The sequence below is a fragment of the Protopterus annectens genome, chromosome 8.part0 (genome assembly GCF_019279795.1).
Source record: "Protopterus annectens isolate FY-2018-M chromosome 8.part0, PAN1.0, whole genome shotgun sequence".
Taxonomy (NCBI): domain Eukaryota; kingdom Metazoa; phylum Chordata; order Ceratodontiformes; family Protopteridae; genus Protopterus; species Protopterus annectens.
The window spans coordinates 868959985-868975136 of record NC_056741.1 but is presented as its reverse complement, the minus strand read 5'-3'; the positions used below and the strand labels follow the sequence as shown (position 1 = coordinate 868975136).

The 15152-nt window shown below is 43.8% G+C and overlaps 1 protein-coding gene across 1 annotated transcript in view; it reads left to right on the top strand.

Moving 5' to 3' along the window:
- LOC122809125 overlaps positions 1 to 15152 on the top strand; it is a 3089885-nt gene that overhangs the window by 2389125 nt on the left and 685608 nt on the right. Inside the window, exon 14 of the mRNA XM_044080384.1 lies at positions 1400 to 1516. Within this exon, the coding sequence (XP_043936319.1) occupies positions 1400 to 1516 (117 nt within the window). The remainder of the gene's footprint in view (positions 1 to 1399; positions 1517 to 15152) is intronic.

Below are 15152 nucleotides of genomic sequence, written 5' to 3'. Positions count from 1 at the left end.
GGAACCCTCAGAGGGCTGCTGTAGCAAAGTTTTGAAGAGCAAAGCCAGATTTGCCACAAGGACTGATCTCATTGGGGATTCCTGGGCAGGAACTAATGGCCTGTGGGGTCTCGTCTGCCTGGGGAATCCCCACTGACTGCTGAATGATTGGGCCAGTAAATTACTGGGCTTGTTCCTGCAGTAGTACAAAAGAGGGAAAATTAAGGAAATCCTGATGTATCTTTCAAAGGATTTGTGCACAAACAAGTTGGGAGAAGCAACTGAAATTTCATTTCATTTTTATTGTGTATTTCTTAATATGTTCAGAAAGTTAGCCCATCAGGCTTGAGTGGGACTCATTTTCCTTAAGCACATTGTAAAGTTTAAGAAGGGCAAGGAGTATCTTGATAGTGTATGTGTACCTTCGTTTTTCAGATATTTTAATGCTTTAGAATGTATATGTAGTCTGCAACCACTGCAGTGTGTGCTGTTAACTCTATGTAATTGAACAATCATGTCACATTTTTGTAAGATGTATGGTAACGCTTAAAATAAAAAAGAAGTGCAAAGGAAGAGAAAGAGTAGGAGAAATCTATCCTGAGGTACACTGTCTGTTTTGGGGTAGCTAGCCTGATTCATTTTCTAGTAAACTAGACTTGGCACAATTGGTAATGCTTTACTGTTTCACAGCAAGAGATTCCCTGGTTCATTTCTCAGATGAGGCACCTTGTGTGCAAAGCCTGTATGTCCTCCTTGTGTTTGTGTGCATTTTCTCCAGGTGCCCTGGTTTCCTCCCACATTATAAAGATGTAAAGTAAAGTGGATTCAGAACTCTAAATTGGCTGTAGATGTGCGTGTGCTAATGATGTAAAAGAAAGACCTGACAACTTTTTTCCTTTTCCCCCTCTGCCTTGAAAACTCTGTAGGTGGAGGTGGCTGTCTGTGGGGTCACTCAGAGATGAAAACAACTCATAAGAGAGCGAGTGGGTGATACTTGCACAGCTATTATAGAAAGGACATCTCAGTGAGCTGTATCCTCCCATGGTATTCTGTTTTTGCTGTTTAGATTAGAAATAAGTGGTTGCTGTCAAAGGTAGTTCTCTGGTTGATAGCGTACTAGATATTTTTATTTTGTTTTATATTCCTCTAGCCAATTGGTAAAAGTCCTTTTCTTTGAAAGGTTGTACCTTGTAGTTTAATCTGATAATCTTTGTAATGTGTGTGATTTGTGGGTGCATTCTGGAATGGCTTGATGTCTTTGCATGATGATTAATCACCCTTGGATATTTTTCTGCTATGATAAAATCATTTGAACATTTCAAATTATTTATATTTTTATTGCGACTAACACGAGTGTTTAAACTCTGCTAGTATCTTTAGAGAGAAGATTGCATATTTTTTTGTGTTTACTTTTTTGCAGTACAGCCAAATTGGGAATGTTCCTGGATATTATGGGTCTTCTATGGAACAGCAGCAGCAGCATTTCAAGCAGGAGATGATTGAAGAGAGATTCGACCAGCAGCATATACCACACGAGGTAAAAATATCCATACTCGTTATGGGGCAGTTAAGACTAAATGGGTGCTATGTTTTCTAGGAAGTCCCTTTATGCTGTGATATGTAGACTTCATTCACAGTTCCATTGTATCTGGAGGGTCAAATACTCAGGAGTCATCCTTGGTAGGGCTGTGACTGAGATATCTGCTCCTTTTGTCTCTCATTTTGATGTTTTTCTCTCCATTTCTTAATGTCACATGTAGGAATGCCTCCTGCAAGCACACACTGTGGTGTTACATGCTGGCCTAGCCTCTCTGTCTGCCAGCCTGTTCACCCCTAGTTTGTTTTTTCTTGCAGGCATGTATTTCAGAGTTCAGGTCTTGTTCGTCATGACTTTCAAGGCAAAGTTCCTGTGTTTAAAATGTAAGTAGTACAGGTCATCATAAGAATGATTGTATAGCTGCCATATCAGAGCTCAGACCTGCATCAGTGTTGCTATCACTATGTGGGGAAGAGCACAGTAAAACTTATGGCCGTTATGGCACAGGTAAGCCTGCTACGTATCCCAGAAAGGTTGGCAGTGATCAGAGATGAATTTTAAGCCTACACCAGTGGCAGAGAGAAAGTTCTGACCAGGTTCAGGGGGACTGGAGTTCAGATATCAGCGATGTTCTTCGTGTTTCACTGTTGCAGTCATCACATTTGGGTTATCTACCTGCAGGTAGCCCTCAGTCGGCCTGAATACCAGAATATTGGGATTTCTGCATCGGATGCTGTTGCCTCTTCCATGACGTCAAATTGTCAGGGGTATAAAACATGCAGCCGAGGCCGTTACATCAGCTTTTATTGCCGTGCGGGAGCCCAAAGCAGAAGCATTTTGCAAGTGCTAGTCGGCCGCTACCTGAAATTTTTGTTTTTCAAGTTTCAAACCTGAAGTCTTCTAAAGCTAAGTACCCCGTTGAGGATCCTTTTTTCTTGCTCTAACCATGTCAGAAAAAAATAACAATTGTCTTTCCTGAGGAAAGCAAATACCTCACAGATTTTCATTCTTACTGCATCACCTGTTTAGGCCCAGACCACGACATTCCTCACTGTGAGTTTTGTGCCTTGTTCAATGCCCAAACTGTTCGGCGTTGGGCTATCTTTGTCGCTAAATTCTTTCGCTCTCGTTCTCCGCTTTCCGAAATGGCTTCGTTAAGCCTTCTGACTACCGATCTTCTGAAAAAACGTAAGGATAAAGACAGAGACAGACTGCATAGGTCCAAAACTGCCGAGGACGCTTCCGTTAAGCTAGTCGCCAGTCTGCCGGAACTCAGTGAGGCGCTTTCACAGCCCCTGATACCCGGTTCTACAGATTCGCAGGCCTCTACTGAGACCCATTCGGAGTCCGGTATGCTGTGAGATGCTTCTTCGACTATAGAACCTGTGGATATCTCTACTTGGATGAGTCCAGAGCCGCTGTGCGGGCACTGGCTTCTGAGGGTGTATTCAGACCTTTCAATGTTCGTATTAAACTGACTACTTCGTTTTTGACTAAAACTACTGAATTTCTCAGGCCCAGAGTTCGCACTACGCCTAGGAAACCGACGACCAAAGCACATTCTCAAGCTCCCATGCCTCAGAAACAAATGCTTAGAATGGCTGAAGACCTTATTACTTTAATTAGGGGAAGCCAGCTTTCCCCCTCTAAAAGACAAAGAATTGATTTTCCTTCTGATTCTACAGACCATGAGTCCGATGACTCTGACCCCTCTGTTTACCAGGACATACCCTTATCCACCTATGAGAATTCAGATGCAGAGGATTCCATTCCCTCTGCCTCCCCTCCAGAGGACTTTTCTTTCGGTGAAACCTTGCATACCCTAAGAGAGTCCAAAAAGAGACTCAGGGAATTTTTAGACTTGCCTCAGCATAGGCCTGTAGCTATACCCCCTGTCCTGGATGTTGTAAATGATGTATTCATGGAATCAAGTCTTACCCCCTGATACTTTGCCTCCAGCTCCTAGAAAGCCTGAGAGGTACTATAGATTACCTGACTATCACAAATTTCTCTTTAAAAATCCTACTGCGAATCCAGAGACCATTTCCCAGGGACCTAACGGTATTAAGGCTACTACAGCCAAAAACCCTACCCCTTTGGACAGGGATTCTATGGCTTTAGACAGATGGGGTAAGAAGATATAGACCTCTGCAACTCTTGCCATCAGGGCTTTAAATTGCCACTTTCACATGTTGGAAGTACCAGCAGCATATTATGGAACTAATTAAACAAACAAATGTTGTTGATTCCTGATTGTGCAGGAAATAAAGATTTACAAGAGTTGATGCATTCTGCAAACAAAGTTGGTAAGCATACTTTGCACTTGTGATTTTGATGCCTTAGAAGCATCTTGCAGGGCTTCTGTCACTGGGTCTGTTCTGAGAAGGCATGCTTGGCTGAAGGAACAAATCTTGCCAGACCATGTCAAAGCAAAATTACTAGATGCTCCATTAAACCCAAGAATGTTTATTTGGCACACAAGCAGTAGTTGTTCTTAAAAAGATGGAGGAAAGAGCTAAAGTTATGCAAACTGTTAAAGATTTCTTACAGGTACAGCCACCTAGATTCATTAGGCATTGGCCTTCAAAGAACTGGTCCTTTCCAGTCCCTCTCAGGCCAAACCCAGGGGCAACAGACCACAAAGACTACAGTCTCAGGGTGTGCACAGATGTACACATTGGAGTGCTCCCACCTCAAAAACAGGGAGTGGTAAGCCATGGAAAAAGTTCACAATGACTTGTCCTCCATCCTTCCAGCCATGCCCAAGTACTTGCACCCCTAGGAGGAAAACTCGCCCTGCATGCAAAAAACTGGGAATACATTACCCAGGACCGATGGGTCTTAAACATTATATCCCAGGGATACAGATTCTACTTCCACTCACTGCCAACCCCAAGTGGATTGCCAGACCTTCCTCCAAACCAGTGGGCAGAGGCCCAAAAGCAAGTACTTTCTCTTCTCAGTATCAGGGCTATTCAACCTGTTCCAACAGAGCAAAGGGGACAGGGTTTTTACTCCAGACTGTTTCTGGTGCCCAGAAAAGAGAACTCTTGGCACCCTATTCTGGATCTGTCAATTCTCAACACCTTCCTGGTGGTACCAAAGTTCAGAATGCATACAGTCCAACAGCTGCTTCCTTTGCTAGCCAAACATTCCTGGCTGGTCACCCTAGACTTAAAAGAAGCTTATCTGCGCATCCCCATAAGGGAATCTTGCAGGAAATATCTACGTTTCAGGGCAGGCTGTATGCACTATCAGTTCTGTGCATTTCCCTTTGGCTTATCTACTGCGCCCAGGGTATTCACAAAGTGCCTGGCTCCAGCCATTGCATACCGCAGGCAGAGAAACCTTCAAAGTTACCCATACTTGGACGATTGCCTAATTCAGGCGGACAGTCAGGAATTGCTACTTCAGCGCCTGACATTTGTAAAGAGACTCCTAACTTCTCTGGGGTATACCATCAACAAAAAGAAATCACACCTAGTACCAAGCCAAAAAATTGTATTCCTCGGAGCAAGCTTGTACACAACTTCCCAGATGGCATTCCTCACTTCAGAAAAGCTGGTTTATTTGACAAATTACTTCAAACTATTGGCCATCCAAACCCAGGCTATCTGCAAGAAAAATACTGCAAGCCGTAGGGTTTATGGCCTCATGCATTCTAATTCCATATGCAAGACTGCATATGAGGAAACTTCAGTGGTACTTAAAAAGTCTCTGGTGTCAACATTCTCAGGACTTGGAAACAATGATTCCTATCATTCCTTGCCTAAGGACAGAGTTCCTTTGGTGGGCAGAGGCCTGAAACCACAACAAGGGGCTCCCTTTCATTCAACCCCCCGCCGTTCAATCCCTGACAACAGACGCATCAGACTATGCATGGGGGGCTCACATGGTAGGCAAATGGAGCTCAGGACAAATGTGCCTGCATATCATTCAAAAAGAAATGTTAGCTGTACAGAATGCACTGACAGCCTTCAAATAGCTTATTCTTCCAGGACAGCTCTTGGTAAAGACAGACAACACCACAGTTATGTGGTACATAAACAAGCAGGGGGGAACTCATTCCTACCCACTCTGCAGATTAGCCATGGCTCTGTGGAACACAGCCTTGAGCAACCAAGTGCACCTGCAACTCATTTCTTGCCAGGTAAACAAAATTCACTGGCAGACAACTTAACCAGAAATCTAATGGACCCACACGAGTGAAAACTGGAACCCAACTCATTCAGGTTTCTAATCCACAGGTGGGGGACACCAGAAGTGGGCCTCTTTGCTTCCCCCAAAACAATCAATTGAGCAAATTTTGAACCAGAACTCCCCACAGCCAATCATGGAAAGTGGATGCTCTATCCTTTACATGGGAAACCTCTCAATCTATGCCTTTCCCCCTCTGGCCCTCCTCTCGAAAGTACTACTCAAGATCAAACAGGACAGGCCAAGGACAATCCTTATTGCACTAGACTGGCCACGCCAGCACTGGGTACTCACTTTTATGCAGTCTGACAACAGTGCCATCCTGGCACCTGCATCAGACCCCCTCTCTACTGTCCCAGCAGGAGGGCCAAATTTTGCATCCTCAGCTGCAAACCCTGAACCTAGCAGCCTGGCTTATTCCCTGAATACATCACCAGCAACCCTCAGCAAACAGGTGCTGGGTGTCATCCTTGAGGCCAGGAAAACCTAGTACTAGGAAATCCTATTCAGAAGAGTGGAAAAGATACTGTTCTTGGAGCCAGTCTCAGGGAAAGGACACAGCCGTGCCCACCTTACGTCAAAACCTAGATTATCTAGCAGAGCTGCTCCACAAAGGCCTATCCTTCTCATCAATTAAGATTAATGCCTCTGCCATCTCAGCTCATTACAGTACTGAGCCACCCCTCTTCTCTCACCCTCTGGTCAAACAGTTCTTGAGAGGAGCCAACAATTTAAGACCCCCAGAGGAGAGCTCCCACTCCTGCCTGGGATGTTAACTTTGTATTAGAAAAGCTCACACTCCCCCCCCCCCCCCCTTTGAGCCTGCTGTTAGAGCAGAGTTAAAATTCCTCTCTTGGAAAACAGCCTTATTTCTAGCCATCACTTCATCAAAAAGAGTGTCTGAGTTACAGGCCCTTACGGCTGTGGAACCCTTCATTGTCTTCCATGCGGACAGGGTTTCCTTCAAGACTAACCCATCATTTATGCCCAAGGTGGTATCTGTGGCTTTAAACCAATCCATCCATTTACCAACCTTTTTTCCTAAACCTCAGACTAAAGGGGAAAGGATCCTGCACTCCTCGGATGTGCACAGACAACTTAGGTTCTACTTTGACAGGACTAAACCTTTCAGAAAATCTGACCAGCTGCTAGTCAGCTTTGCTGCAGGGGCAGAGGGCAAGGCCATTTCAAAGCAAACCATCTCCAAATGGGTAGTGCATTGCACCCATTTCTGCTACAAACACCATGGAAAACCTACCCCACAGGGGATCAGTCCCTTTCCAGTAGGGCTACCTCAACCTCTACAGCATTTCTCAGTGGAGTCCAAACCAGGTACAGCCTAGAAACTGCAACCTGGCGTTCAGTACACACCTTCACCAAGCATTAACCACTTATCTATCTTTTCTAAATCCAGAGCTGGATTTGCTACAGTAGTCTTACAAGGCCTGCTAGCCACCCTATTACTTCTTGACTACCTCCACCCTTCCTCGGCTTTGGGAATCAACCCAAATGTGATGACTGCAACAGTGAAACACGAAGAACATAGTACAGTTGTGTACACTTGACATAAATGTACATGTTCGGGTGTATTCACTGTTGCAGTCCTGGTTACCCTTCCTCCAGCCCCCTGACCTTTTCTATACTTTCTACCTGTCCTCTTTCTTTGGCCATATCTTATGGCAGTGGTATTTACTTTTTACTGGAGGTGTTCCACACCATGTAATTGCTTCCTATTTTGGGGGCTCCTGACATCTGGGGCAAGAAAAACTGGTGTAATGGCGTTGGCTGCATGTTTTATACCCCTGGCGACCTGATGTCATGGAAGAGGCAACCGCATCTGACGCAGAAATCCCAAGACTCTGGTATTCGGGCCGACTGAGGGCTATCTGCAGGCAGATGACCCAAATGTGATGACTGCAACAGTGAGTACACTCGGAACATCTACATTTATGGTAAGTGTACACAACTGTACTTTCCCCCATTGGGGAACATTTTCTCGTTTTTAACCAATGACATAGAAAATCAATAATTGTCTCAGTTGTGGAAAGCAGATCCCACACCAAGACTTCTATTCTCTCTGCGTCACTTGTTTAGGTCCAGACCACAACGTCCCCAGGTGTCTGTTCTGTGCCCTGTTTAATGCTAGAACCATAAGAAGATCATCTGAAATTGTAGCTAGGGATTTAAGTGAGTCTCTTCCTCAATGCAATATGGCGGTCTCTCAACCGTCTACTGACTTACCTAGAAAGAAGAAAGATGAAGGTAAAGATAAGCCTGTAAAAGTTAGGCCCTCTGATGACTCTGGTCAAAAGTCTGGTATTGTTGTGCTACAGCTGAACTCAGTAAGGTGCCTTTGCAGCCCCTGGCACCAGCCGAGGAACCGTCGCAGGCCTCTACCGAGACCCATTCAGAGTCAGGTACACCGCTGGACCCACCTCTTCCTGCCGATATGTCGTGTCATTCTCACACACTCTGGTCTGAAGCTGCTTTGCAGGCACCAGCTTATGCTGAAACACTTCCGAATACTGAAGCCAGTCTCAGACTGATGACAATGCCACCAGTTAAACTCGCTTTCTATAAGACTACTGACCCATCCAGGCTCGAGTCTAAGACTACCCCCAAAAAGGTCCCTCCCCAAGGACCCAGCCACCAACCTACACCTAGCCAGCCTGCCCCTCAGTCGCAGCAACTGCTCAGAGTGGCAGAAGACTTGATGACTGTTATTAGGGGAAGCCATCCTTGCTCTCCCACCCCAGCCAAAAGAAAAAGGGAAACCTCCCCTGAGGTCCTCACTGACCAGGAACCAGAAGAGTCTGTCCTTGAGGAATCAAACATGGAAGACCAGCCCTTTGCTGCATTTGAGGGCTCTGATGCAGATGACCCCATTCCATCTGTCTCCCCCCTTGAGGACCTTTCTTTGGGGAAACCTTAACTTCCCTCAGAGAACACTTTCAGTGCGAGACTCAGGATTGCCCTCAGTCTAAGAAGAGACAGAGAGTTCCTTGACCTGCCCAGCATAAACCTCTGGCCATTCCGCCTATCCTGGATGTAGTGGAGGATGTTTTCCTAGAATCTGCCCTTTCACCAGATTCTCTCTCCCCAGCACTCAGGAAACCTGACAGATATTACAGGGTGCAAGACATCCACAAATACCTTTTCAAAAACCCTACTGCTGACCCTGAAGTCATTACTCAAGGCCCTAAGGGAGCTTGGGCAAGTTCATCTAAAAATCCCATCCAAGCTGACGAAGAAAGCAGAGCTTTAGACAGAATGGGAAAAAAGGTATACACTTCAGCCACTTTAGCTGTAAGAGCCTTAAATTGTCAATTTCATATGCTGACATTCCGGCAGAATGCCCTTAAACTAATTAAATAGAAGTTATCTTCCATTCCTGACAATAGTACTACCAGAGAATTAGCAGACCTCATACAGTCTATCTGTCTGGTAGCCACACACTCCTTGCATTGTGGTTTTGATGCCTTAGAAGCTTCTACCAGGGCTGCAGTCACGCTGCTAGACACCCCCTTAGATAAGACATTCTCCACTTAACACCTTCCTTGAGACCCAGTGTCTTAAAGGTTTAGCACAGTCCAAGATGGCTGACTCCTCATCCTCAGACATCTCTCCACTGCCAAAGAAAAAGCTTAAGAGGCATTGAATGGATCAGCAGTCCAGCATTTCTAACTCCAATATACCCGCTGAGTTTACAGAACCTGAGGTATGCCCGCCTTCTAAGTTGACTTTCGCTGAGCCCCTGTCAGAAATCAGTATGGCTCCTGAGGCCTTGCAAAACTGCAGGTATGTCTGAAGAACCATGCCTAATTATTTCAGGAGGACTGGATGGCATCCCAGAAATTTTAGTCAGGGAAAGGATCCCCGGCTCTTTAATAAAAGTTAGACAGAGTTTCAAACCTCCATGCCTCATCCAGGCAGATGTCACACCTAGAAAGAAAAAACAGTAGATTAAGCATGTGGATTGTACCTCAGCAGCTAGGGAGAAAGAGTGGGTGAATTTTTCATAGGGGTTGTGTAAAGTGATTATGTCCTTAAAACCTCCCTCCTTGGGTCTTCCCTACAACAGGCTTCTCCCATTAAACCCACCCTTGGTTTCTTCCTCTTTCGATGAAGAGCAGGATTATGACTGACTACTCTCTGGACTATTCCTTTCAAATGTTAAACCTCACTTCAGTTCACATAAGTAATTTTAGCTCTCCTAACCTTAATTCTTTCTATTTCCACTTGTGTTCTTCTCAGCTTACTTTTTAACTAACATTTGCCGTACGCTTTTAATGTATATTCACTCAGAATTTTCCCTTTCCTTTAGCTCTTGTCTTCATCACATGTTTTTTTTACTATTCAGTGCAAAAACGTAACACATGCATCTGATTGTGTCAATTTTCATTCTGTCCTCAACTGATAAGTTTGGATCCAAGACGTTGGATCCAACTTGGCCACTGCAAAAGCTTGTGGCAACTTTGCACTCTAAGCCTCTCCCTTACCCATAATGCACCAACACCCATTACCTTAGATGTCATTTGCTGCAGTTAGTTGAAAGACGTGGTGATTTGTCTCTCAAGCTAGTCAACTAGATAAGTGCTTTATTTTTGTTACTCTTCAACTGTTATATATAGATATCCCTCTATTCACTGTTGCAGTATTCTTTACATATGGGTTGTATTCTGCTATCGACCAGATGTCCAGCTTGTATACAAAAGCTTCAAGCTACTGTCTGTAGGTGGGACGTCACACATAGGCTCAGGGAATGTCAGCCATAAAAGGGACATCCGCATGTACAGTCCCGAGAACCTTTTTGGCGCCATTCGGAAAGGTTGACTCATATGTTCGGTCTGCCGTTGGAATCTGTGTCTTGTTCCTCATCTTCAGATAAGTACCCTGTTGGGGATTTATTTGCTTGCTTCTGTCTTTTGTTGTTGTTAATGTCATCCAGAAAGGACAAGTGTAGGTGTGGAAGGCAAATTCCATATACGGATAGTCACGAGCTCTGTTTGTTTTGTTTAGAGCTTACCCACGACCATTGGTCCTGTTCTGTCAGGTCTTCATCTCGAAAACTTTGCGTAGTCGTCTGTCTGCTTTCAACTTACAGCTTAAAAAACAGAGGCTTAAACGTCTAGCTAGAGAATCGGTGGAGAGTTCCATGAGTTCCTGTGAGCCATTCGTGAAGTGAAAGATGGGAAAAGCTTGTCCTGAATCCTCTTCGGCTGTGCCTTCCTGATGTACCCCTTGAGGTTGGTGAAAACCCAGTGATGCAGTCAGAGGTAGGGTCCATCTCTCCGGTGGGAACCACATTGTAGGCCATTGGGATTGTGGATCCCAGCACGTCCGAGGCCATGCAGACTTCTGGCTTGGGCATTTTGGAAGAACCATGGCTACTTATTTTTGAGGACTTGGGAACCGCTCCAGTTTCCTTGCAACAGGAAGCTTCAGCCATTCGGCCTACGTCAGGCCTTGCTCCTGTTTTAGAGCGACCTGCTAAAAAGAAACAAAAGACTAAATATTCTGCAGTACCGTCTACTCCTACGTCGGACTGGGACGTTTTCTCTCAAGGTCTTAAGGCCTTGGTGGCTCTCAGGCTTTGGCTTCCCCTATTTGTGGCCCTGCCTTCTCTTCTTTCCCTGTGCTGCCGTCTGGTCCTCAGGAGTCTTTTCGTGTCATCCCATCCCAGGATTCTGACTGAGAGGGGTCTTCCTCAGATGAAGACTCCTTAACATATTCCACCCACCCAGATACCTTCCCCCGTGGAATATACTTCCCCAGAGGAAGAGTCTAGTGGGGGAGACTCACTCATGGAAGGAACTCTCTTTTGAGGAGACGGTCAATAAGATGAGGGAATTCTTTAAGTGAGATCCTTCTCAAATTTCAGAGGAACAAAAGAGGTACTATGACTTGCTTCATGTTGAGACCCCTGCACCTGCAGTTGTCCCTCCAGTGCTTCCAGCCTTCCATGATGCCTTTGCTTCATCTTCCAAGACCCCAAATTCACAGGCACCAGCTCCCAAAAGACCTTGCCATTTCTTTAAGTTCCCAGAGGGTTGCATATTTTTTTTTAAATGACCTTCAGCCAACCCAGCAGTGGTCTCTATCACTTCTGACAAATCCTCTCGAGTTGTCCCCGCTACAAAATTACTTCCTTCTGAAAAAGAAAGTCAAATTTTGGAGAGGTTAGGCAAGAAGGATTACACTTCAACCCTTGCAATCAGGGACATTAATTACCAAACCCATATGTCTAGGTATTCTCTAGCTTTGCTATCCCAAGTTTCTCAGGCTCTGCCTCAGTTTCCAGATTAAGAAGCTAAGTCCTTGGCTCTTTCTCTCTTAGCTGCATCTTCACAGGTTTCTAGGCATTCCATTAAATGCAGCTATGAATGCTGCCGCTTCTGCTTCTTTTCTTAAAAGATGACTATTGACTGCGTCTGCAGGCTCTTCCAGATGACATCAAGGTAAAATTGCTTGATGCTCCGTTGGATAATTCTGCTCTTTTTGGAAAAGCTGCTGCAGAACTTTTTTTTTAAGTCTCTCAAAGAGAAAGGTAAGGAGCTCCAGGATTTGAAGCACCTGCTAGTTTCTCCATTTCCTAAATTTCATAGGAACTTCCCTGCTAAAATTTCTTCCTGTTCTTCACCTCCCTTGGGTTCTAGGCCACATACTTCTGTTGGGAGACCTCCTCAGTCAAAAACTTTTATTTCTGCTCCATCCCTTCAGCAGCCCTTTCAGTCCAGACCAGGCAGTCTCTGACATCCACCCCCACCTTCCAAGTCATACCTGTATGTCTCTTCGCCTTTCTGTTTCCCTTTCAGCCTGGAGGGAGATCACTCCGGACTCCTGGGTGATATCCATTATTCAAAGCAGCTACTTCATGACTTGGAAGTCTCTTCTCCCTTTCAGGGGATTTCTCAACCGCCCTCAGACCAATTACATCTGTTTCCTCAGCTGCTAGCTCAGCTTTCTCTACAAGGCACCGTTCAGCCAGTCTCTTCAAATCAGCAAGGACTGGGATTTTATTCCAGGATGTTCTTGGTTCCATGAAAAGAGGGTCCTTGCAGTTCCATTCTGGATCTCTCAAAGTTGAATGCCTTCCTGGTGGTGCCTTCTTTTCAGGATGCTATCCCTACAGTCTCTTGTGCCTCTTCAAGCCTTTTTAGCTTCACTGGAACTAAAGGATGCTTACCTGCATATCCCTATTCACTCTCACTTCAGGAAATTCTGCGTTTCTTGGTGGGTTCTTAGCACTTTCAGTTCTCTGTCGCCTTTTGGTCTTTCTAATGCTGCAAGGGTTTTCACAAAGTGTCTAGCCCTAGCTGTTGTTTTCTTAAGACTGAAAAGTCTTCAAGTTTACTCTTACCTGGACAACCTGCTTTTTCTGGCCAGCAATCCAGATGATCTGCTCTAACACCTGGATCTAGCTATTCCCTTTCTATAAGGCTTGAGGTTCACAATAAATTTCAAAAAAATCTACTTTTTCACCCAGTCAGGGTCTCAATTTTCTGGGTTGCAGGTTTAGAACAGATTTATGATGGTATTTCTTCCTTTAGAGAAAGCTCTTTCTCTCCCAGCTTTCATGGCATCTCTTCTACCTCTTCCTTCCATCATTGCCAGGGAGTTCCTCAGACTTCTTGGGTTCATGGCCTCTACAGTCCCCATGTTACCTGTGAAGGCTGCCAGTCTAGCTAGACAGAATTTTGTAAGTAATTCTATGTCTTTGTAAATATTAATATGGTCCACAGGCTTGTTTCATAGATGTAAGAAAACTGTTATGTTCTGGGCTTCAAAAATGTAACCACAGTGCACCCTGCTGGAAGAAAGCTGATAAGCAAAGGATTTTACAACTCCGTTTGATCTCAAGCTCAGAGACAGGGAGGGAAGTACTGTTTTGAAAGATTCTTTGGACTTTCTTAGACAGGTAAAACCAGAATTTTTTAATCCATACATATTGTTTGTAACCTTGGACATTGTAGATTTATTTGGTTCTATTCCTCATGAAACAGGACTATTGTGGCTTGAAGAAAGCATGAGAGATAGTGGTAAATTCAGTTCCAATGACTTCAGGACCTGCCTACTATTAATGGAAACAGTACTTAAGAACAATTTCATGTATTTTGAGGGGGAATTTTTTAAACAGGAAAGAGGGGTTGCTATCTGGGCAAAATGTGCCCCCACTTATGCAAATATTGTTTTGTCTTGGTGGGAGAAGTTATTTGTTATTAGCTGTGAGTTTTCCAGTTGTTGGTGTTTATACAAACACTTTCTTGATGACGTTTATTTTCTGGAATGATTCTCAAGAAAGATTTTTTGAATTTCTTACATACCTCAAAGGAACCACAGAATTTTTGGATTTTACATACAATCTTAACAGTCAGGAATTGATCTGTTTGGACATTTCCTTGACCAAATTAGATCATTCCTTTTCTTCTAAAGTTTTTAGGAAAAAAACTTTTTCCAATTCGTACCTTCATTTTAGTAGCGGCCATTCGTTCTTTCAAAAAAAGAATCTACTTAAAGGGCAGTTAGTAAGAATAAGTTGTATGACCTCACAAGATAATGAATTTATAAAAGATTGTGATTTTGTCAAACAAATATTTAGGGATAGATGTTACCCTGAAAATTTTATTTGTGATGTCATTAATGAAGTGTTGGAGGGTAGGAACAGGAGGTTTGCTCCCATTTTAGGTTGTGATGATGTACCTAGTCCCAACACTAATGCTAACATTCCTACTAATAGTTGGGATGAAGCATATATAATGGATTATACAGGCGACTCAGGTTATATTAAACAAACAGTCACCAGGGAATGGGACCGTTTTAAACAAATATCTGAATTAAAAGAAATTCAGATTCAACCCTTAAGATTTATATATAGAAGGGATACACATTTTAAGAGATTATTTGAGTTTGGTGGTGGTTCTAGAGTTGAACATTTATCCAGAAGGGTGGGGACTTTTAAATGTGGTTCATGCTCCCAATGTCCATATGTTATCAATTGTTCTAGTATACACATACCTAGTAGGAACAAACACATCAAGGGCAACACCTTTTCTAATTGTAACACTAATTGTGTGGTGTATTTAGCTCTTTGTTCTATTGGTGGGTCTTTTTACATAGGTAAAACTGAGAGGAAGCTTAAATTAAGAACATATGAACACTATTATGAAATTAAAAAGGAGAATATGAACAGTGCACTTTTTAGACATACATTAACTTGTTCATAAGCTTCCTTCAGTTTTTTTTGTAATAGAAGTGGTTCCAAAAGAAGTTAGGGGAGGTATGTGGGAAATGAAACTTGAATACAGAGAGTTATTTTGGCAGATTATACTGGAAGCCACTAAAAGTCCTGGTCTTAATGATATGTTATCTATAGTTCCTGTATTAACATTGAGGAGTGCCAAATTTTAAATTGCCACTAGAGGGCAGCATAGGAATACAT